This window comes from Cetorhinus maximus, chromosome 18, assembly GCF_964194155.1.
Source record: "Cetorhinus maximus chromosome 18, sCetMax3.hap1.1, whole genome shotgun sequence".
Taxonomy (NCBI): Eukaryota; Metazoa; Chordata; class Chondrichthyes; order Lamniformes; family Cetorhinidae; genus Cetorhinus; species Cetorhinus maximus.
The window spans coordinates 96,398,173-96,423,004 of NC_135896.1; the positions used below are offsets into that span (position 1 = coordinate 96,398,173).

Sequence of the window (24,832 nt, forward strand, 5' to 3'; positions counted from 1 at the left end):
CACCTTCTCCACCCATTATTAGATTATACAGGCCAGTTATTAGGTTTTGACAACACTGAAAGTACAACACATCCATCCAGAAAAGATAAACTTCCTTTCGTAATACTCTGGAATGTCACGTACCTTGGCAAAAAACTTTATCTCCTGCTCATGAGATTTATCTGCTTTACCACTACTGACAATAGCCTCTGTCAATACAAAGACAAACCATTTAATCACAAGAAGACATTAAGCAGCAATGAAACAGTTATAAACAAAGTGGATCGGATTCAGATAATTTTTGAAATGTATAAAAAGGGGATGGGGGAGCGTCAAACACTTCCACACTAAAATAAATAGCTTAAAATCTTTGTTTCCATTGAACAAAATATGCGTGAATACTAAAGGACCCAAGGCCTCTGCAGACAGCCGTTGTAGACAAGAGCTCCAGAGAGATGTTCCCCAGGCGATGAGTTTCCGACCTCAATTGCGGAGAAACCGAGGCCAAGTCCTTCCTCAAAGGAAAGAGAAATGGGACATAGGCCTGAATTTTACCTTTGGCGGGTGGGTGCGATTGACAGGCCCCAGAGCAGTTGGGAAACAGGCTCCTGACCGCAATTTCATGCTGGCCGGCCAATTAACAGTCAGGCAACGTGAAATGCGCGTTGACAACTCAGCGCTGCCTGGGTTGGGGGGAGGGGGTGGGGGAAGAGGACGGGCGGTAACGTTTCTGCAGGCGCTGGTGAGCGCTGCAAGAAAGCTCCCTGAAAGCAGACAGCTGCCTCAGAGAGCTGCAGACCTGAAAAAGCCAAAATAAAAGGTTTAAGAAGCTGCAAACAAATGTACAATAACGGAAATTTCATCCCGCCCCTTGGATGAGGTTTGATGAAAAATGCAAAGGCCGCCTGGCCGATTCGCCCACCTGCCATCTGTAAAGTTGGACGGGCCACGAAAAACCGGAGACAATTGTGCCATTAATGGGCTTAAGTGCCCTCTTGATTGTCGGTAGGCGCGCTTCTGACCTTTGCGTGTGCCCATCAGGTGAAATATCATGAAGTGACATTGGGACACTTGCCCGATGTTTTCTTTTGCAATTTTACGCTCGATCGGTTCAGGCGCACGCCCGCCCATGGGGCGTAAAATTCTGCCCATAGAGTTTGCTCGGTTCATCTCCTTATGGTCAGTTATGCAGTAGAACGACCAGGGGCCTGGGAACAGTTTGCCAGCTTACACTCACAGCTGGGTATAACTGTACCATGGTAAAAAATCAACAATATTAAATTACTCTCAACAAGAAGTGAAAGAGCGCTGATTTTTCTCAACACTTGGCAACCCACTAAATAAATTGTATTCTCAGATCACAGTCAAGCATTTCGCAATTTCATTGGTGGGTCATTGATTAGGGAGAATAATTTGTATTCCCTCATTCTTGTTGTTTCAAGAGGACTTTTGTGTCCATTCAGAGAAAAGAAATGGAGAAAATTCTATTTCAAACAAAAAACTTGCAAAATAAACATTCAGTGACTTAGAAAGCATTTCATATCGCATGCAAGGTACAGTATCAATAATTTAATTATCTACTTACTAACTTCAGTTCAATTTTATATATTAAGTGTTTCAAACCAATCAGTACGCACAAGTAAATTTGGAGATAAGACCATAAGACATAGGAGCAGAAATTAGGCCATTCGGCCCATCGAGTCTGCTCCGCCATTCAATCATGGCTGATAAGTTTCTCAACCCCATTCTCCCACCTTCTCCTCGTAACCTTTGATCCCCTTATCAATCAAGAACCTATCTATCTCGGTCTTAAATACACTCAATGACCTGGCCTCCACAGCCTTCTGTGGCAATGAATTCCATAGATTCACCACTCTCTGGCTAAAGAAGTTTCTCCTCATCTCTGTTCTAAAAGGTCTTCCCTTTACTCTGAGGCTGTGCCCCCGGGTCCTAGTATCTCCTACGAATGGAAACATCTTCCCCACATCCACTCTATCCAGGCCTTTCAGTATTCTGTAAGTTTCAATCAGATCCCCCCTCATCCTTCTAAACTCCATCAAGTATAGACCCAGAGTCCTCAAATGTTCCTCATATGTTAAGCCTTTCATTCCTGGGATCGTTCTCGTGAACCTCCTCTGGACCCTCTCCAGGGCCAGAACATCCTTCCTGAGATACGGGGCCCAAAATTGCTCACAATATTCTAAATGTGGTCTGACCAGAGCCTTATAAAGCCTCAGCAGCACATCCCTGCTTTTATATTCTAGTCCTCTCGAAATAAATGCCAACATTGCATTTGCCTGAGATGGGTCTATCAGTTTCACAGTAAAACAGAGGGGGTGATTTTAACCTGACCCACTCACTAGAGAACAGATGCATGAGCAGTTCAAATCCCCCCAGGTTACTGCCATCAGGGGCTGACCATTCTCATTTTAACCTGCTTTAACCATGCAGGCAGCAAGCGCACACTCCCAAGGCCGGTTGAGTTCGTCCTTTGCTTAAATCAACGCATGCCGGACCCTGCGGACTTCACTGAGACCGGTTTTAACGGAATGACTCGAGCGGGAGGGAAAAGGATCAGGGCTGGAAGAGGCCCAAACAGCTAAGTTTTCTCACTCTCAGTGTGGGGCCAGGGGTAGCTGTCCCCTGGGTCCCACAAAGCAAGTTTAACAGGCAGCAAGTTGACCGGCCAGATTTAAGTGGGGGCCAGTCATTACAATTGTCTGTACTTCACCTGCCATAGGCAAGCAGAAATAGAACTTAACTAATAGTCATTTGGTAGTACATAATTTGAGTATTGCTGAAAAAAGAGACATGTCGAAGAACACGTACACACATTGTTTCTATTTCAGCTAAACAAAATAAGTGACAGCCATTCGTTGACTCATTCCTCAGGGCAATGCCTTGACCAATCAGGGTCAAGCTGCCTGGTTTAAATTCCAAACCATGCTTGTCAGTTAACTGTCAGTTGCCATCATTGGTGCATTCTCCACTAATCAGAGTCCACTTGACAACCAATTAGCACTCTCTTCACATACAGTATAAATTGTTGTTTTCCCCTTATATTGGTATTCTTGCAACGTGTCCTGATGAGTGCAAGGCAAAAAGCATCAACATGCCTCGTTTTTTCAAAACTCAGTCTGGTGTTACGTGTTTCATGCAGAATATTGAATTCAGCTCAAGTTTATTCAGTACTGAGTTCAAGTTTACTTCTGTAAATTAGTATAGCAATTAATATGACCAGTTTTATAGAACATTTTTAACAGTGAATAAGCATTATTTACAAGAGGAATGTTTCTGATGTAAACAGATTAGTATTTTGTGAAATCATATATAATCTTAAGCATTAAAAAGTGGCTATGGTTAAGAATTAGTGGCAGCTAAATATTGGTGTCACTTACCTAAATGTGCAATAAACTCCTGAGCTGAGTCGACACACTGTAGAACCTTTACCAAGAATTTATAAGCAAATCGCTTCTCAAAAGAAGAGGAGTCCAATTCTATATCCTTTAAGCCTCTGTAAACACAACATGAGATCAAACTGTTGGGCTATGCAACTCCAAACAATAGTATTCTCAATAATGTTGGTAAAAGCTGGAAATACTCAGAAGGTCTGGAAGCATCGGTGGTGAGAGAAATGGAGTTAATGGGCTGAATATTGCCACAGAGGTAGAGGTAGGCTCAGAGGCAGAGTGGGGCAGCTCCCTGATGCTGTCCCAGTTCCGGGCACCTTTCACAGGAGCCTGCCATTGGAATCAGCAGCCCACTCCACAGAGGCGGGCAGACAATGAAGCCAACTTTTGGGCCAAGGGTCATTTTTCCCTCATGCTACAACTTTTCCAGAGCCGCATGGGAATCGCTGAGGAGGCCATTCTTGCTGGGTCATTTGTGGCTGAATTAATTAGGAGCATCAGGGACACCATATTGCACATGAAGCAGCTTCAGGCATTCTTCTGGAGGGATCAACCCTCCACCCTGAGGCCCCCTCGCAGTACTTTGCCACCGAGTGCCATTGTCGAGGGAGGCCTTTACGAGTGCCTCTATTTTGAAGCACCCCTTAGATCTCCCTCTTCTCCACTAGCGCTCACCTGACCTGGTGGGGCTGCCATCTGAGCGTGGCTGGAAGCCCTCCTATTGGGCCTTTGTTTCTTTAGTCCGTCTGCAATCCTTAACTGGATGGTGAAAGTGGCCAATTAGGAAATTGCTTCATGTAAAGCTACTCCAGCAGGTGGGCTGAGACCATGTGCTCACATGTGACCCACATACGGTCCTGATGTTGGGTTCTAAAGCCCCGGGGAAAATTCAGCCCAAAGTTTCAGGTCGATGGTCCTTCGTCATAGTTCTGATGAAGGGTCATTGATGTGAAATGTGATACTGTTTTTCTCCCTCTACAGAGGCTGCCTGACCGGCTGAGTGTTTCCAGCATTTTCTGTTTTTAATCCAGATTTCCAGCATCTGCAGTAATTTGCTCTGGTATTAATGTTTTATTGTTATGCAGTAGAACAATGGCTGGTTCTTTGTTTAACATTTTAGGTTAACACATTAACTTCTTTAGTTATCCTATGCAACAATCAACAGAAGCAAATTATGTTTCCATTTTTATTTGCTTGTTTTTAAACATGCTGGAAGCACATCTATTACCTGGAAACTGCATAGCCATTTACTTGGAGGAACTTGAAGAGCTCATTGGCCTTGTCCCAATCTCGAGCTTTTTCCTTGGCAGTCAAAGTGTCATAGGGCATAAGTGAGATTTGGCTGCCATCACCTATTATAAAATGACAGGTTGGAAATATTGTGGTAGTTACTTTGGAGTAATGATCCTGGCTTATTTACCAAGTACTATATCTGCAAAAACTAAGCAAAAGAACTTCTTGACAACTAATTCATACAGATGCCGCAAATTCAACCAGATTAAGGATTGCATTAATATAGCACCCCTCAAAACCTCAGGATGTCTCAAAAAACTATGCAGCCAGTTAAGTACTTTTCAAGGGCAGTCCAATTTTCGCAAAGCATACTTACACAAACTGCAATGAAATGAATGGCCAGATCATCTGATTGATTAGGTGTTGGTTGAAAGGTTCATGTTATCGAGTACACTGGGCTAACTTTGTGAAATGTGAGACCACATCTGGAGTACTGTGTACAATATTGGTCACCTTATTTAAGGAAGGATGTAAATGCATTAGAAGCAGTTCAAAGGAGGTTTACTAGACTAATACCTGGAATGGGCAGGTTGTCTTAGGAGGAAAGGTTGGACAGGGTAGACTTGTATCCACTGGAGTTTAGAAGAGTAAGAGGCCACTTGATTGAAACTTTTGAGATCCTGAGGGGTCTTGACAGGGTGGATGTGGAGAAGATGTTCCCTCTTGTGGGAGAATCTAGAACTAGGGGTCACTGTTTAAAAATAAGGGGTTGCTCATTTAATACAGAGATGAGGAGAAATTTTTTCCCTCAGAGGGTCAAGTGCTCTTTCCTCAAAAGGCAGTGGAAGCAGAGTCTTTGAATATTTTTAAGGCAAAGCTAGATAGATTCTTGATAAGCAAGGGGGTGAACGGTTATCGGGGGGAAGCAGGAGGCTACAAACAGATCAGCCATGAGCAGGCTTGAGGGGCTGTATGTTTGTAACTTTCCTACTCTTGAATGTTGCTGAAGAGAGAGACATGTTGACGAAGCTTTTTTGTCTTGCTCTGATCAGGACAAATGCAAAAATGCCAAATTTCAAACGATTGCAACAGTTTATACAAAAGTCGTAGAAATTGCTGTGTTCATTTGAAATTTGGCATTCTTGCATTTGTCCTGATGGGTTTAGGACGAAAAGCTTCAGCAACATGTCTCTCCTTTCAGCAATATTCAAGTTCTGTACCACCAAGCGACTGTTTGCATTTTCTGCTCTTTTTCAAAAATGCTGTGGGATCTTTTACATCCACCTGACAGGTTTAAAGTCTCAATCGAAAGACGGCAGTGCAGAATTCCTACGGTAGTGCAGTCAAACAACATGCAACTAGGTGTAATGAAATATCGAAGTACCTCAATGTATTTTTAATGTTTTGGCATGATTTTTGCAATACAATTGGTATTATTGAGAGATTACAAGTAAATATAGGAACTATTTCATAAGTTTCAGATTTGGGTCTACCACACCTAAAAGCTTCAGGTTGAGAATTGTGCAGGGAACTTATTGATCAAGTTGTTATTAATTAATTTATTTTTTTCTTTCAAGGAGGTCAATAATGAAATATTGTGTATGTATAATGTTTGATTATTAAACTGTCGTGTGCAACTGAATGTTTCCCCTTTTGGGTGAGTCTAGAACTAGGGGGGGCACAGTTTAAAAATAAGAGCTCTCCCATTTAATACAGAGATGAGGAGGGTTTTTCTCTCTCAGAGAGTCATTAGTCTTTGAAATTCTCTACCCCAGAGGGCAGTGGAGGCTGGGTCATTGAATATATTCAAGGCGGAGTTAGATAGATTTTTGATTGACAGGGCAGTCAAGGGTTATCGGGGGATGGGGGTGGGGGGAGGGTAGGCAGGAAAGTGGAGTTAAGGTCACAATCAGATTAGCTATGATCTTTAGAATGGCGGAGCAGACTTGAGAGGCCGGGTCACCTACTTCAGCTCCTACTTCTCATGATCTTATTGCAGGGAATGAAAAGCAACTGCAGTTTGGTCACTGACCCAGAGTTTTAGACTTGAAAGTATAGCAACGAACCTACTTCAGTGCCATTCTTGAATTCCTTGTCTCTATCCCACAATCGTCGTCATCATTCAATGTAAAACATTTCAAAAGGAACTTCACAGACAAGTACACAACGCACTTCAGTAAGACTCACCTTTGCTTTCTAACTCTGCTTTTCTCTTTTTGGCCCATATGTTGTAGTAGTTTTCTGCCATAACCTCTGTCATAGCCTGGGTCATAAATCAACAGGAACAAAAACAAAAGATTTCATTGGATTAATAACAAATTAGTTTACAAATTTTAATGTAGGTTTGGATTGAGAGTTTAAAATAAAGTATTTAAAAGTGTGCATGGTCAGAGAGGAGAAATAAAGATATTCATTAAGGCTGCCATAGTGTAACAATATTTAGCTGTCTCACAAGGAAATATTTAGTGAGTTCTTAGATCCAATTTGGCATAGTTTACACATATGTTTCCGCTTCTTTTTATTCCTTTACATAGAAAGATAAATACAAGATAAATTAACGAATGGAGTTTGCTTTAAAGAAAAGACTCTCTCAAAGCACGTCAGGCACCAAAATGATCGTCACGCTATTTTTGATGGTGTTGTATCAGATTCAAGATAAAAATCAGAAGAATTAAAACCTGGCCAGGGACCTTCAGTCCATTATCTGCAAATTTCACTCAACCCAACCACCATAAGTAGGAGGACAATAAAATAATTAACAAATGGTTAAATCTGGAAGGTCAAACTATTAGAATACTTCTGCCACCAGGAGAGGAATCAAAACAATCAAGTTGTGTTATATAGGTCATAATGAATCGAGAAATTTGTATTGTTTATTTTTAATGTAGCCCTGTTAGTCATTCTTCAAAAAAGAGGGGCCAACTTGCCCATCTTGAATTAGCATTACTAGCTAACTCTCTTTGAAAGGCAAAGGATTGGTCCTCAACATTTTCATTTTACATCTGTATAGCCAATATATTATGCCAATAGGGTGAGCTGAGGAAGCCTGGGATGGGGCTTAAATGGAGCAAAAACATCTATTTCTGTGCTGCATGTGCCATAGGAACTTTGTTAAGATAAGGCAGGAATACAACCAACAGCTTCATCTTGAAATGATGTCAATTGAAAATGCAATTAACAAGCATTGTCATATTCCACTTGCAATAAGTGGCGACTGTAGGTACTAGCCAGCAATGGCACTCGCCACTGCCCTCAAAGAAAGCTGCCCACAAAGATCCAGCCATCCCTCTGACATGGAGTTCCCCATTCCTGATGTCAATTTGAGTCTGGTGCCAAGTGAAGGCAATCTCCAGGTGTCCAGCGGCAATAAGGTCATCAAGCAAGGTAAGCAGCCAATCACATTGAAGTATTATCACAGACAGCAAACCAGGATGTGAAATACCTGAATTATTCACGTTGAATTAAAAAAATTATAGAGTGTGGAATAAAGACTGTTAAAGGCCCGGTTACACCTCATTTAACTTTTACAAGGGTTTTTGCAGTGAGGCTAACAATGTAAAAAGGCAAGTTTGCGTCAGTTCAATGATTTCTACATGACTGCGCTCTATCCAGCAGCACAACTTAAAAGGGAAGTGTAGAATCAGTGATAGCAACTTCTGGATTTCCACAGAAGCAGCGAATGACACGTTGCTGTCAACTTCAGAGGAGTGAATGACAATGAACACAAACAGTGTCACCATCATTACCGCTGCAAAACCCAGGACAACATGAATGAATTTCCCTGACAACCATTTCACTGATCACTGAGCTGCTAGATGTTGAGATTCTGGTTACTCTAGACCAGTTTTCAAAGAAACTGCTTTTAAATTCAGAAGGAAAAACATCCTTGAAAGACAAGAGGGCTGATTTTCACTTTTAACGGCTTACAAGGTTCATAGTTATTGGTACACAGCCTCAGTGTCCCTGCAAAACTAATTTCATTTTTGTGGACTATCAAATTTGTCCATTATGATAAAATTAAGTTTTAAATTATTTTTTTAAAGTTTATTATTCACTTGAGGTAGGCGCCGGGTCTTGCTGGCGCCGCTGGTATTGTTTGGTCCCATCGAATGTCAATGGTCTTTTGGCTGGGTCTCTGAATCCCCCAGGGTGGGTCCTGCCATGACAGGCTGGAAAATCCCACTCAGAGATTCCACAATGACATCGGGTAGGGAATTCCAAGATTATGACCCAGCTGTGTATAAAGTTATATGTTTAGTCAGATTGGTTTACTTCCCTTCCTGGTCTCCATGTTAACAGTAACAATCTTCCCTTCTCATGTACTGTCCCCCTCTCTTTCAAAGCTGCTGTCATCATCCCTTGGCCCCTCCGTCCCTGAAAACTACCGCCCCATTTTCTCTCCGTATTTCTTGAATGCACCATCGACTTCCAATTCTCTGCCTAGCTTTCCTGCAACTCTATGTTTGAATTTGTCCCATCAAGTTTCCACCCCGCCACAGTCCCAAAACAATCCTTATAAAGATCGTAAGTGGCTTCTAATGTGACTGCAACAAGGGTAACCTATTCTTTCTCATCCTGCTCAACCTGTCTGCAGCCTTTGACACAGCTGAGCACACCATCCTCATTGAGCACACCATCCTCATCCAACACCATCCTCATCCAACACCATCCTCATCCAACACCATCCTCATCCAACACCATCCTCATCCAACACCATCCTCATCGAGCACACCATCCTCATCGAGCACACCATCCTCATCGAGCACACCATCCTCATCCAACACCTCTCCACCATTATCCAGGGTGAGACTGCTCTCAGCTGGTCCCACACTCATTTATCCAGACAAAGCCAGAGAATCACCTGCAATGGCTTCTCCCCCTGCTCCCGCACCGTTACCTCTGGTGTCGCCTCTTATTTGTCAGCTACGTGCTGCCCCTTGGCGAAGTCATTGCCTTCAGTCCCTGTCACAAATTCCATTCAATCGATATTGACTCCATCCCTCTCCCTGCCAACTGTCGAGGCTGCGCAAGACTGTTTGCACTCTGGTGTCATACTTGATCCTGAGATGAGTTTCTGATCACATATCTGTGCCATTACTAAGGCTGCCTATTTCCACCTTCACAACATTGCCTGGCTCTTCCCCATCTCCGCTCATCAGCCACTGAAAACCTCATCCCGACCTTTGCTGCCTCAAGATATGACTTTTGCAGTGCGCTCCAGGCTGACCTCCTACGTTCAACCTTCAGTAAATTTAAGAGCACCCAAAACTCTGCTGCCCATGTCCTAACTCACACCAAATCCCAGTCCCCTATCATTCCTGTGCTTGCTGACCTACATTGGCTCCCCTGACCTCACACAGTCCTCTGTTTTGTGAGGACTCCTCCGTGGTATGGTCATTTCAATGCTGCATTTATATTACTTTGGACATTCAGCTTTTATGCTCATTTTAAGTCAAGACTGTGGAAAGGTCTTGAGCCAGATCTGGCTAGTGGTGCTCTGACTGAAAGTCTCTGAGCAAGTGGCATTAGTATCATTGCTGATGACTTCTTCAATCTTATTGCTGCTGACTGGGGAGGATGCTAATAGGGTAGTAGCTGGTTGCTTAGATTTATTCTGTTTATAGCGGTGATCTTCCACGCTGTTGGATAAATACCATTGTCATAGCTGGACTGGAATAGTTTAGTTAGGGGATTGGCTATTTCTGGTGTGCAACACTTCGTCAGCAGAACGACTATGTTATTAGGACAGGTAAACCTTAGTCTGCTTCATAATGTCACATGGATTGGGCAACATATCTAATCCAAAATCAATGTCATCAGCCTTTTTACCCATTGCAAATTGACTTTGCATGAGGAAGCTTTCCATCTTCTGGGTTAACAGGATAAATGGTGGATCTGCGCCATAAGCTACAATAAGCAATTGATTGTGCTCGGGACTTATGCTTCCCCAACTCAGTGCAGTCAAAGTGTTTTCTTTTGGAAACATTCTCATCAAGTCCTTTGCTTGAAAGTGACAGTGAAGAAAGGCTGAACTGTAGTGCAAACTGCTGCCTAATATGAGCAGCACTATTTTTGGGAAGTTGCAATCCCCTCTGGACACCATCGACCATGCAAGAATAGGCAATGAGAACGTGTGATCAAGGAATCCTGGAACTCCCCTCCTAACAGCACTGTGGGTGTACCTACACCACATGGACTGCAGAGGTTCAAGAAGGCAGCTCACCACCACCTTCTCAAGGGCAACTAGGGATGGGCAAAAAATGCTGGCCCATACAGCGAAGCCCACACCCCCGTGAATGAATAATATAAAGTAAAGCTAACCTGATTCTCTCTGGAGAGCAAAGCATTAGACAAGTCGACAGGAACAGGGGTGTATCCTCCTGAATTCTGCAAGAAACGATACAAGATCACCACAAATAAGCTCATTTTCATTTTAAATTTGACTAATTTACATAGAAGCACCTGTACAATTGTGACCAACAGAATATTTAGTAAAAATACTTGAACTATTTATTGTTTTATACTATGACTTTCATTGATATGAAAGGAAAATGTTTTCAATGCAGTGAGATATAAAAGCCCCACAGCCCCTATATTTACAGGGAGGTGGGAGGAGCGCGGCAGAGACAGGGGACAGCTGAAGAACCCACTGAGGCTGAGGACAGGGAGGTCCTGCCAAATTTAACGGCAGGACATCATCATCATCGTTTTATTCCATTTTCCATGAGGCAGGCGGCCAAACTAACCAGCTGGTCGGCTGTTGGCCAGATAAGGTCAGTGGCAGTGTGCCACTCCTGGGGATGGTTCCAGGCCTTTGGGGAGGAGAGAAAGTTGTTGTGATAAGCGTGCGGAGACATGATTGGTTGCGTGGGAGGAGAAGAGGAATTGGGGCTCGGGGCTGGGGTGCGGTGGAGATCGCTGACCACAGCAGGAGGAAGGCAGAGGGAGTACTGTTGCTTCTCCTGGCCCTGAGTTGCTATAAAGGGTTCTTTCCTCGTGGTGCAGGCCGGGAATCACAACCAGCGTCAATAAAATTTAAATTGGGCTGCCGATCGCAATATGTTAATGGACGTTTCCTGCCTCTCCGCCCTGGGGCACTGAAATTCGCTGCCATACAAAAGATCAGACAGGGATGGTGTCACGTTCTCAATTTCTTTCATTTTTATCCGCTCTCCCTCCTTCACCTGTCGTGGGGGTTTAACATGGAGTCTTATATATCTGAAAAGTTTGGGAAAATTGCATATTAATTCAGCAAGATAACTGATATACAGTAATAAAGTTGTTGTATAGCACGGGCCTGCTGGGCTGCTAATGGATTCATCCAAATAAACCATCTATGGCTAAATGCCTTACACAGGTCAAACACTCTGAAACGGTATATGAAAATTTCAATTGAATATGTAACTCTCCAAGGGGTTTTCCCATAATGTACCCATAATGAAGTCCTAGGGACAGATTCAAAAGATGGAATAGACTATGGGAGAGTCTTGCTATACCTGTGAGACTTTGCGCAATTTCTCACTTTCCAGGTGCTGGATCATAGCCCCGCTCTCCTTTGTCCTTTCAATGTTCCAATTCAAAGTCAACATGACTCGAAAAGACTCCTTGGCTGGCCAACGATAAAATTCCTTTTCCTGTGTTTGAAGAATTGTTCACGTCATTGATTTAAGACGGCGTTAGCAAACGTGCAGAATGAATTTTGAACACTGTGGCGTTTCCCATAAATATTTGGAGGCTTTACTATACTCAAGATTCGTTTTAAGGGCTATGGTGTCCTATTGCAGTGGAAACACAAACAGTATTTTTCCCCAGTAAACATCAGAATGTTCCAATAGTGAATCCTGTATCAAATTAAATGTTATAATAACAATAGTCACAATACAGGTGACTAACAGCTGACGCACCCGTAGAAAACAATCGTTTCACGTGATCAAGTTTCAGGCTTGTTGGACTGCCATCTATTCAACAAGGAGGGGCCTGGTTCACAAGCCAGTAACATCGGGGAGGACTTTGCCCTCGTCGGGCGGGCAGGAAGCCATCCGCCGCCCGCGATCAGGGCCAGACCGCGATTTCACGCTGGAGGGCCAATTACGGCCCGCCCAGTGTGAAACTGGCGCTGTAGCGATCACTGTGGTGGGGCAAGGGGGAGGTGGGGAGGAGGGCGAGCAGGGAACTTCACGCATGTGCGCAGGTGTGCATTTTTCAAAATATAAAATAAAGATTTCTAAATTGCTATAAAACATGTCCCCTCATGTGACTCTGTCACATGAGCAGAAACATGTTATAAATGAAACGTAACCACTTTTATTTTATTTTTATTTGCTGTTGGAATCCTCATCCCGCCCATAATAGGAGGGAGCAGAAAAAAGCCAGAAAGGTACAGACATACCTGCATTAGCTGAACCCTCTGGAGTAGACAGAGCTTCGCAGCATGGAGATGGCTGTGACAGGGGCCATAGCTTCCAGTCTTGATGGAATGCTCCTGCTTTATGCCCCTTCTCACCCTCACCCTCATTCTGCCACTTAGCATGGCGTGAAAGCTGCAGATGGTGTGACCATGGACCCCTTGTTTTCAGCCCAGCCCCTGTGCCTCACCCCAGCACTCATCTCCTGCATTTCTGTTTTCAGGCACCCGCATGCCACCACCTGATCAGTCACTGCAACTTCGCAACAGAACACCAAATTCCAGATGAAGAAGCATCATCACTTGACCTGACACTCACAGTTACCAGCCAAGATACCAACAACAGTGTGTACATTAGTATGGAGCCGGGATCTGCATGTGGTGAGTCACTGGGCAGCAAGACCAAAGGGAAAGTCTGTGCGCCAGCGCACTGGAGGGTAAGAACTCAGATGGGCTCAGTGACCACTTCCTTGGTGAATCGTAGCCACATCAGACACTATTCTTGCCTGAGGCGTGGGTAGGGGAGGGCTCCCTCAAGACCCTTGGTGGGTAGGGCCTTCTGTTGGGAACTCTCCTCCATCTCCTTCTGTGCAGAGCCTCCTCCCTCCGCAACCTGTGCTTTGTGCCCCTGCCATGTTGCACCCAAAGTGGGACTGCAACGATAGCCCCCCCATAACTCTAGGTTTGTCAACTTCCTCTTGACAGGGCAGAAAACCCATCTGATCTCCCTGTCAGGATGCAGCCACACTCCCTTCCAGATGCAACAAGTCACCAAAACTCCTCCAAAAACTTTTACCGTCACAATCCATCCACTCTGCATTCTTCCTACACATGGACTGCACTGCCCGTCCTAGTGTCCTGTCAGCCAGGGTGTGTTGCATGGGCTGTGCTGGAGGTGGCTGGAAGGGTTTCACTGCCATTATTTCTCTCCGGGGCTCCTGTAGCACCTGCTGTGCATTCACTGGTTTGTTTTAAATGTCACATACCTCAGACATGTAGACATGACACTAGTTTCCAAGTGTGCAACAGGTTTATTTACGTTTTAAAATATCTCTGCAATCACAAAATACCTGCACTCACCCTTACAGCTCAGCTGCTCGGGCTTTTTGTTTACTTTAGCTCAGAGTCCACACCCAGGCATAATCAATTGAGCACAGTGAGCATCGATCAGTTACCAGACTCTTATAATCAAACATAGATCAGTTAAGCCCACTGAACATTACAGCACCAGCTACAGAGCCTGGCCTTGCAGCCTTAAAGCTTTTAAAATACCATTATATCTTTAGCCTAAAAAAAATGTGAATTAGCACATGTGGATGAATCCTGCGTTCCATCCGTCTGACTTGCATTACCAGTGAAAATTAATGCCAAAGAAACACACTAGATGATAAAAATTTATTCATAATGGCAGTGCTGATAAAAATTTATAACTTAACATACATCATGCGCTAAGGTACACCAATCCAACTCCCTCGAATTTACTGCGGGGGGGGCGAAAGAAAAACTAGCAAGTTTGTCATTCAAGATACTTTAAGGTCGCAGCCATCGCTGTATAATCATCACTTCAAAATACAAGGTGCTCTGCATGTCAAATAACAAGAAATGATGATCACAAGATGGATAACATCAATGGGGAGCTTTTTAAAAAAAAATCAGCAGTCATAAACTACAAGCGTCAGTCAAAAATAAAATAGCTGAACTTTTGCCAGAAGCAAAGTGCGCCTTTTAAATTGTTACAGTAAATATTTCTGCTTTGAATGACGATTTGATGATAATCAAATACCTGTAAGTGAATCTTAGTGAGCAATTCGATTTCAGGGGTCAGAGAATTGGCACACATGCTTCAATAGCTCCATTGCTATTGATAAAAGTAACATTTACATCCTTCAATTAGTGCAAAACAATGAGCTATTGCATTACGAGATGTATCAGAAAACTGTTAACATGCAATTCACAGATGTTTATGATCAAGACATAAAATTACTCACCTGTTCATTTGACTCTAGATACTTAATTTTGATCTGCTGGATATAGGACAGTGTTCCCAAGCCAAACCATTGAGAATTTCAAAAAAATGCTGGAAAAACTCAGCAGGTCTGATAACTCTGTTTTTCTCTCCACAGATGCTGTCAGACTGCTGAGTTTTCCCAGCATTTTTTATTTTTGTTTCAGATTTCTAGCATCCGCAGTATTTTGCCTTTATCATTGAGAAATCCATACAGGTAAGGGTTATTTTTTGCCTGATGTGGAAGGCATACTTATCTCAACAGAGTTTAGGTGCAAGTTAGCTAGAGGCATGGTTTTAATGGCTGTGCTGCTGAAGTCTAACCAACTAAAACCATGCAACATATCAGCAGTAAAAGCCCACTATCAATTACATAACTTCCACTAGTATCCCTTACCCTTTCTGTTAAAGTTTTATAGGGTCTCAGTAAAGGATGAGTCTTCATATTTTCATTGACTGAATCGCTATATGTCCATCCATTTTGTATCTACAGAACAAGAAGCAAAATTATAGTTCTTGTGCTGAAACACACAGACATTAATTTGCAGTTGACAAAAGTTAGTCAGCACAAGCAGTCCAATATTTTTCCATCTCTTTTTTAAATAATGCTTTTAGAATTCTACCTTATTCCATGCATTGTAAATCCCCAAATTTAAATTAGTATCTGATTTATTTTTAAAAGCAATCTTTTCAACACTCCTATCTTCAATGTGCATTTGCTGCCTCCGATACATCACCAGCTCTGACAGAACAAACATTTCTCATGGCCCTTAACTCTAGCATAAAATCCACAAAGACTATCTCAGTCCAACACAACCCTCATTAGAATTTGATATTTATTTGGCTTCCAACATCTGTTCAATCACAATAAGGTAACAGCAAAATGTTAATTTCATGACAGAAAAAGACCATTTTGGGGAGTCAGACGTCTTGCCATCAGAGCCCAACTCAGGAAGCAAGCCCGTTTTGGCAAGTGGTGGGTCCCCGGGGAGGCATGTTCCTGCTGGAGGGCAGTCATGTGGCGGTGCCTGGGTCCCCACTCCAATGAAAGATGGTGCTCCACCACCCCCCGCCCCCCACCCCACCGCCCCCACCACCCCAAGAGCAGCCAGCCCATTCAGAGGGCCGACAGCTCAGCAGCCTCGGGGATGGTGGCATAGGGGAAATCTCACTGAGCTAGTAATCCAGAGGCCCAGGCTAATGGTCCGGGGGCACAGGTTCAAATCCCACCACGGCAGCTGGTGGAATTTCAATTCGATTAATAAATCTGGAATATTAAGCTAGTCTCAGTGATGGTGACCATGAAGCTATCATCGATTGCTGTAAAAATCCATCTGATTCACTAATGTCCTTTAGGGAAGGAAATCTGCCGTCCTTACCTGGTCTGGCCTACATGTGACTCCGGACCCACAGCAATGTGGTTGACTGTTAACTGCCCTCTGAAATGGCCTAGCAAGCCACTCAGTTCAAGGGCAATGAGGGATGGGCAAAAAATACTGGCCTTGCCAGCGACACCTACATCCCATGAAAGAATGGAGAAAATAAAAGCCTCAACATTGCAGCCACCAGTGGTGACCATTGCTGTAGCTGCAAGGAGGGGGCACCTCTTTGGCCTGATGCCCTCAAACAGGGGTAAGTTGAATTTGGGGCGGGGGGGGGGGCTGCGGAGACCAGACAGGCTTGGCACTTGGGGTGGGGATGTGGTGGGGGAAGCACAGGTCATGAGGTACAGGTGGCGCTGTTACAGCAGGGTCAGCCGTTGCTGCCAGGGGCCCCCTCTGTGAGTGATGCAGAACCCATAATGGAGGGCACCTGCCCCCCCAGAGCCTGCTGGGAGGCCGTCAGGTTTCACAGGGTGGCCTACCCTCATCCAGGCAGGACCTCCGATGGGGCTAAAATGCTTGCAGAGGTGGATTGTGACCCTTAATTGGCCACTTACAGGGCTCAATTGGGCTCCTGTCAGGTGGTTAATCTGCCAACTTTCCTGCAGCTGGTAAAATAGCATGGCACCTGGAAGATGTGGGACACACCCTCCCACGTCCTCTTGCGCTATTTTGCCAGACTTCCCATCTCCCTGCACGTTGCAAAGGGCTGATAGAATTCCAGCCCAGTTCACATGTTGGGATTTGCTGTCCGCACCTTCTCGGGTTCAGTGGAACTCCCATAAGCGTCTTAACTGAATGCGAGCTGACTCATGTTGCCTTAGTCCCTATTGCACGATGGCATAATCCAGGGTAACAATAGTGCCCCCTTGTGACATGAACTGGATTTCTATGCCCATCATATACCTGCTTCTTCAATCTCTCCTCGATTGATTGAGCAAAAACACTCGGTAAACCACAACTCGATATGAATTGGAAAGCTGCTTTATTCCATAGTTCGGAGTAGCAGCAATTATGATCAGAACCACTCCACTTCATGGAATGATACAAAAGTAATACATGCACCACCCTCTCCCCTGTTATTGGGTCATCTTACTTGGCTTCAATATATCTTCTAAATGTCCTACAGCATTTCTTTCCTCAGTCCCTTCTAAAACGCTGACTACCATTCTGCATCTTTGTCTTGGCTTTATCACTTTTTTTTGCTCACAACTGAAGTGGGATCAAAGACCTTGCACCACAATAGGGGTGTGTGGATGTTTATCCTGACTGAGAGAAGCTGCTGAATTACTCATTATTGTACTGTCCTTGGAGAAAACAACTGCCAGCAGTGTATGAAACATCTGTCATGTAGGCGCCTTCGTGAAAAACATTTTAGAATACGCTTTGCTTTAAAACCCCAACATTAAATTAACTCCTTTCTCTGGGGAAAAAAAAATGATCAAAAAGTCAAAACAATGATGCTGATAATTACCTTTTCAAGAGCCCACTTCTCATGCAGGTGTTCTGCATATTTGTTGACAATGTACTCCAACTTCTCTGGAATGGAAATGCTGAAACAAAACAGGAAAGCGCATTCAAAAGATCCACTTTAAATACGTTTGAATGTTTTTTTAAAAAAAAAAATGCTTTGTTAAAATGGTTTTGTTATATACTAGGTTTAAGAGCGTTTAATGACTATTTTCAGCGAAACTGGTCAAAGCCGACTAAAATCTACTGTGCTCCGGGGATTTTCTGGTTGGAGTATTTTATTTTATTCACTGCTGCTGCGTTGTAGGCATTCAAGAAGCAAACAAAGCTATGTAGGAATCTGCGTCCACAGCTAAGTTTGAGTTTGAAACACTTTCTGACAAAATCATCGCCTCTAGAACATACATAGCTGGACTCCAGCCATTTATTGCTTTTCAATTGCAAGATACATAAAATGGCTTGACTGAGCTTAAGTGCATCTGAATTACATTCAATATTACCACCTTGAAAATCTGTAGTGATTGCTGTAGTAACTCCAACTGGTACTGATTTACAGAAAAATCTGTGAATGTACTTGTGCAAATACACTAAACAATAACTCCCACAGATTTGTTCGTCCAGTGAACATATTTCAAATTAAAAAATTAAAAATAATTCCAGAATTTTTTTGGACAAAAACAAATTATTTTGTAGGAAATTATAATAAAACTGTTTGGCGACAAACAGATATTAAGGGTAAAACTCTCTTTAAGAAATGCATCCAGATTTTTTGAAATGAAAACACATAAAATAAATAATTTCCCAGCCTGTTGAAATCCTGCATTTTGCAATTTGTTATAACTTTGTTTTACTATTTGACAAACACCTTCTGTATGCAGTTTGGAATTGATTTTTTTTAACAGATCAGTGGATTTGGCGTGTTCAAAATTTGATAATCTTCTTCTAATGTAAAGAGACGAGTAGCAGCACATAACCAGAGAAATGAGAGATATTTTTCCAAAACTTTGTTCAGTAAAGGAACAGATGAAAATGGGTGACAAACAGTAGGATTTAAATCTACGAGAACCACGTTTAAAGGAAACCGTTGTTATTTATTCCAGTGTCATACTTAGCGGTGTTGATAGGTTTCGGGTCAAAGTTGCCTTCTTCATCCACCGAAGCCTGCCTATCCACAACTGAGAAGCTCGAATCCACAAAATCGGGTGACAGAGCCCCTCCTATTGCACTCAGGCACGGCAAGGCCATTTTAAAGAGTTCGGGGTTATATTTCTGCAGGAAAGATAGGGACTCATTAGAGGGCCACAAGGATAAACACCAAGGACTGTTTACAGCAATTGCAAACAGATATTTGTTTGATAAAAGTGAAAATACAATAATACTAAGCGTAGCTCCACACAATCTCAAATCAGTGTTCAAACCTATCAGCTGCCCCCCATATAGCATTTATACTGGGAAACAGAAACCAATGGAAGAATGATTTGATCCAAATGCAGAAAAAAATGCAATGTAAACAAAAATGAGGTAAATAAACGGATAAAATGACCATTTTTCTAACATCAACTGCCGTATAGTAATCGTCATCGACCATTTTATTCATTGTTTTAATTTTTGCTCAGCTTCGGTTACTGTGAATAGTCATTCAACAATAAGCTGAAACTAGCAAGTCAATCAATTACTGGGCAATATCTCGAATGTATTTGCCTATATGTCAAATGAGTTATTCTGCTGTCGTGAAGATTAAAGGTGATGCCACATTGTGTGCTGCTTAGTGCACCCTGCATTTAAAAGGACATTAAGGCTTTGTACAGAGTTTCGTGAAGAACAGGCATCATTTTGGTGCTTGGAGTTTTAACCTAACAAGAGAAACTCCCGGAACTCAACTTCTTTTATTGGAGAAACAACAACTCAGAGGAGGCATGAGCAAAGTCCTAAAGATGCTGAGAAACAAATAATATTTAAGTGGTTAATTTAACCTCTGCCTTTTTCTTAAATAAACTGCAGAAACAAACTGTATTTACCACGTATTTAATGGAATATCGGAAATACAATAGTGGTACGATTCCAATGCTGAAACTTACCGAAATGAGAGCAAAACTGACATAAATTGACATAATAATGAGGGAGAAATTAGAGTATGAGAAAAAGCTAGCTAGAAATATAAAAACAGATAGTAAGAATTTCTACAGGTATTTAAAAAGGAAAATAGTGAGTAAAGTGAGAGTTGGTCCTCTAGTGTGTGTGTCTAGAGAATTAATGATAGGAAATAAGGAAATGGCGGATGAGTTGAACATATATTTTGCATCTATCTTCACTGTAAACATCCCAGAAATAATTGTGAATCAAGAGTTGAGAGGGAGGGAGGGAGGAACTTAAGATAATTACAATTACCAGGGAAAGGGTACGAACATAAGAATTAGGAGCAGGAGTCAATCACATAGTCCTTCGAGCTTGCTCTGCCATTCAATAAGAATGTGGCTGATCTGATTGTAACCTCAACTCCACATTCCCACCTAAACCCGGTAACCTTTCACCCCCTTGCTTACCAAGAATCTATCTAGCTCTGCCTTAAAAATATTCAAAGGTTTTGCTTTCACTGCCTTTTGAGGAAGAGTCCCAAAGACTCACAACCCTCAGAGAAAAAAAAATCTCCTCATCTTAAATGGGTGACCCCTTATTTTTAAACAATGATACTTGGTTTTCTAGAATCTCCCACGAGAGGAAAAATCCTCCCCACATTTGCCTTGTCAAGACCCCTCAGGGTCTTATATGTTTCAATCAAGTCACCTCTTACTCTTCTAAACTCCAGCGGATACAAGTCTAGCCTGTCCAACCTTTCCTCATAAAATAACCCACCCATTCCAGGTATTACTCTGGTAAACCTTCTCTGAACTGCTTCCAACACATATACATCCCTCCTTAAATAAGGACCAATACTGTACACAGTACTCTGACAAATGCCCTGTATAAATGAAGACCAATGCAAAATACCTATTCAATTCATCTGCCATCGCCTTATTTTCCATTATTGATTCTCCAGACACACTTTCTATGAGACCAACGCTCACTTTGTTAATTGTTTTTCTTGTTTAAATATCTATACAAACTCTTGCTTTTTTTCTTTATATTTCTAGCTAGCTTTCTCTTGTACTCAAATTTTTCCTTCCTAATCAATCTTTTAGTCATTCTTTGGCATTTTTTATATTCTGTCCAATCTTCTGACCTTCCACCCATCTTTGCACAATTATATGCTTTTTCCTCAAGTTTGATACCATCTTTAACTTCTCTAGTTAACCATGGATGATGGGTTCTCCCCTTGGAATTCTTCTTTCTCGTTGGATCGTATCTGTTCTGTGTATTCTGAAATATCCCCTTAAATGTCTGCATCTATATTGACCTATCCCTTAACCTCATTTGCCAGTTCACTTTAGCCAGCTCTGCTTTGATGCCCTCATATTGCCTTTATTTAAAATACTAGTCTTAGACCCCTCTTGTCTTCCTCAAACTGAATGTAACATTCAATCATATTATAATCGCTGCTACCTAGGGTGCCTTCACTATGCGGTCATTAATTAATCTTATCTCATTGCACAATACCAGGTCTTGTGTCGTCTGCTCTCTGGTTGGTGCCAGCCTGTGTTGTTCTAAGAAACTATCCTGAAAACATTCTACAAATTCTTCATCTTGGCTATCTTTGCCCATCTAATTTTTCCAGTCTATATGTTGATTAAAATCCCCTATGATTATCGCCATACCTTTCTGACAAGCTCCCATTCTCAGCGTACTGAGAAAATTATTAGAGCTAAAAGCTGACAAGTCCCCAGGCCCTGATGGACTTCATCCCAGGATCTTAAAAGAAGTCGTTGCTGAGATATTAGATGCATTGGTTTTAATTTTCCAAAGGTCCCATCAGATTGGAACATAGCCAATGTAACTCCTCTATTCAAGAAAGTAGGGTGATAGAAAGCAAGAGCTAGTGGCCAGTTAGCTTAACCACTGTCAAAGGGAAAATGCTGGAATCTATTATTAAGGTGGTTATAGCAAGGCACTCAGAAAATCTTAATGCAATCAGGCAGAGTCAACATGGTTTTGTGGAAGTGAAGTTGTGTTTGACTAATCTATTAGAGTCTTTGAGGGAGTAACAAGTAACATGGATAAAGGGGAACCTATGGATGTGGTGTACTTGAATTTCCAGAAGGCATTTGACAAGGTGACTGCACAAAATAGGAGCTCATGGTGTAGGGGGTAACATATTAGCATGGATAGAAGATTGGTTAGCTAACAGGAAACAGAGAGGAGTCATAACTGGGTCATTTTCTGGTTGGCAAGATGTAATGAGTGGAGTGCCACAGAGATCAGTACTGGGGCCTCAACTATTGTAAATATCAAAGCTCTGAATGAAGGGACCGAATAGATGGTCACTAAATTTGCTGATGACACAAAGATAGGTAGGAAAGTAAGTTGTGAAGCGGACATAAAGTCTACAAAGGGACTTAGATAGGTTAAGTGAGTGGGCAAAGGGCTTGGCAGATGGAGGATAATGTGAGAAAATGTGAACTTGTCCACTTTTGCGGGAAGAATAGAAAAGCAGCATATTATCTAAATAGCGAGAGACTGCAGAACTCTGAGGTACAGAGGGATCTGGGTGTCCTGGTTCATGAATCATGAAAAGTTAATATGCAGGTGCAGCAAGTGACTAGGAAGGCAAATGGAATGTTATTGTTTATTGCAAGGGGAATGGAGTATAGAAGTAGGGCTGTTTTGCTACAGCTGTACAGGGCATTGGTCAGACCACATCTAAAGTACTGTGTACTGTTTTGGTCTCCTTATTTAAGAAAGGACATAATTGCATTGGAACAGTTCAGAGGAGGCTCGCTTTACTGAATCCTGGGATGAGGGTGTTTTCTTATGAAAAAAAGGTTGGACAGGTTGGGGTCTGTGTCCATTAGAGTTTAGAAGAATGAGAGGTGATCTTATCAGAGCATATAAGACCCCAAGGGGATTTGATGAGATGGATGCTGGACATATGTTTCCCTGTGGGGCAGAGACTAAAACTCGGGGACACAGTTTTAAAATAAGGGGTCTTCCATTTAAGACCATTTAAGAGCAGAATTTTTTTTCTCTCAAAGGGTCGTGAGTGTGTGGAACTCCCTTTCCCAGAGAGCGGTGGGGCAGCGTCATTGAATATTTTTAAGGCAGAGGTAGGTAGATTCTTGACTGACGAGGGAATCAAAGTGTATAGGGGGTGCACAGAATAGTAGAGTTCACAATCGGATCAGCCAAGATCTTATTGAATGGTGGAGCAGGCTCGAGGGGCCGAATGGCCTACTCCTGCTCCCAATTCGAATGTAAACATGAGCTGGAACTTTCCCTCAATTGCACTATGTGCGGTGGCAGGCGTGAAAAAAGACGGTTTACCCTCTGGCCGCAGTACCGGTTGTTTGCGCCGTATTGGTCGCTTCCTGCCTCATTATTTATGCAGCCACAGGAAACACGCCATCTCCCGGGTGGGCAGCCCTTGAATCACCCACCACGCCGTTACCTCACTGTTTCCTCACTCCGGGTGCCATACCTAAACTGCAGCCGCGCAAACAGTTCTTGACGCTTGCAGCCCAGGACTGCTCCAGGGAAGACATAACCCTGAAAGCCAAGAAGAGTTCAGTGGCCCGTCACTGGAAGGCCTTTTGGGTGGTCTGCTGTGATATCCTTCGCCCCTGCTCTGGCCACAGGAGGTCCAGCAATCTCACCACTATGGCTTGGGACGCGGTGGTAGTGGTGGTCGGTGCCAATGCTGCACAGAAGAGGTTGGCCATCCAGTGCAGTTAGAGGATGAATAATCTAATCCATGCCACCAGGGTATGGCAACCATCTCATCAACTCTAAACTCACACACTCACAAACCCATCACACATTCACTGGCATCTCACTCACTGCCAGCTCAAGGGACATCACCACCCATTCTCACACACCTACTCTCACATCACCATCTGGCCTCATCTCCTCTTGGGGATGCCTCCTCAGCCCACACCATCTTGAGGCACTTGCACAGATCAACTTGTGTCCCCACACATATCCAGGGATACCCCCCTCTTTTCCCAGTACAACCCTCATCCTGCAGCCTCTTCCCTTGCCTGAGGCCACTTCTCCCCTTCGCCAAGCAAACTCTAGCCCTGCAGCCGTTGAAAAGCCACCCTCGCCTTACGGCTGGTCTGGTAGGTAGAGCCCCCACTAAAAGTGATGTGGTGCTGCCTGTGAAGCCTGGCGCTGATGACTGCGAGTGCTGCCCGAAGCAAAGTAGGTGAACAAACCTCGAAGTCCCGGGTGAAGTGCAGCTCACCAGGTGCTTATGTGCTGTTGTGAAATACGTTGGTGTGCAATCACGCCAAAGTGAGCTCATGACCCAGCCTGGGGGGGATGATTCTGGTGAGCAGGGCTTATAATGAGATTCTAATGTATATAAATTAGCCTCCTGATGTGTGGTGGTGGGAAACGCAGCATGCCATTGGCGGGTGCAGCAGACGATCACAAACTGGTTTTACGAGGATGTGAAACCGATTTTTGTGATCTCCCAATATTTCCTGCTCCCGCCCACTATGACGCCCACCGCAAACAGAAGAGGAAAATCCCGGCTCTCGGGTTATGTGACCAATAACGTCTGCATTAAAAACTTCATTACCATCTGAGGGATTGGCCAAGTTAAAGAGAGAAATATAAGGAAGGATATTGGGAAACATAAAAATGTCAATAGTAATAATATATTGAATGACAGTTGAGAACATTAATCAGTGAGTTATTTTCTCATATAAGAACCAACATAATTGACCTCGAAACATTCACTGACCTTTAATGAACTTAGAGTTTAGTTTTGCAACAACTTTCCATGAGGAACCCAATTGAGTGAACATTTTTTTTTAAGTTTATACACATCACAAATCCAATTTATAGCTTTGGC

General features: G+C 43.0%; 1 protein-coding gene across 2 annotated transcripts in view; it reads right to left on the reverse strand.

Moving 5' to 3' along the window:
* The window catches only part of LOC144693381 (ryanodine receptor 3-like), a 337,370-nt gene that overhangs the window by 110,829 nt on the left and 201,709 nt on the right, over window positions 1-24,832 (reverse strand). For both annotated transcript variants that reach the window (XM_078563242.1, XM_078563241.1), the window contains 9 exons: window positions 18,992-19,152; window positions 17,888-17,966; window positions 15,429-15,518; window positions 12,119-12,256; window positions 10,944-11,009; window positions 6,810-6,885; window positions 4,618-4,741; window positions 3,378-3,493; window positions 124-188 (listed from right to left, as the gene is read on the reverse strand). In XM_078563242.1, coding sequence (XP_078419368.1) covers window positions 124-188; window positions 3,378-3,493; window positions 4,618-4,741; window positions 6,810-6,885; window positions 10,944-11,009; window positions 12,119-12,256; window positions 15,429-15,518; window positions 17,888-17,966; window positions 18,992-19,152 — 915 coding nt within the window. The remainder of the gene's footprint in view (window positions 1-123; window positions 189-3,377; window positions 3,494-4,617; window positions 4,742-6,809; window positions 6,886-10,943; window positions 11,010-12,118; window positions 12,257-15,428; window positions 15,519-17,887; window positions 17,967-18,991; window positions 19,153-24,832) is intronic.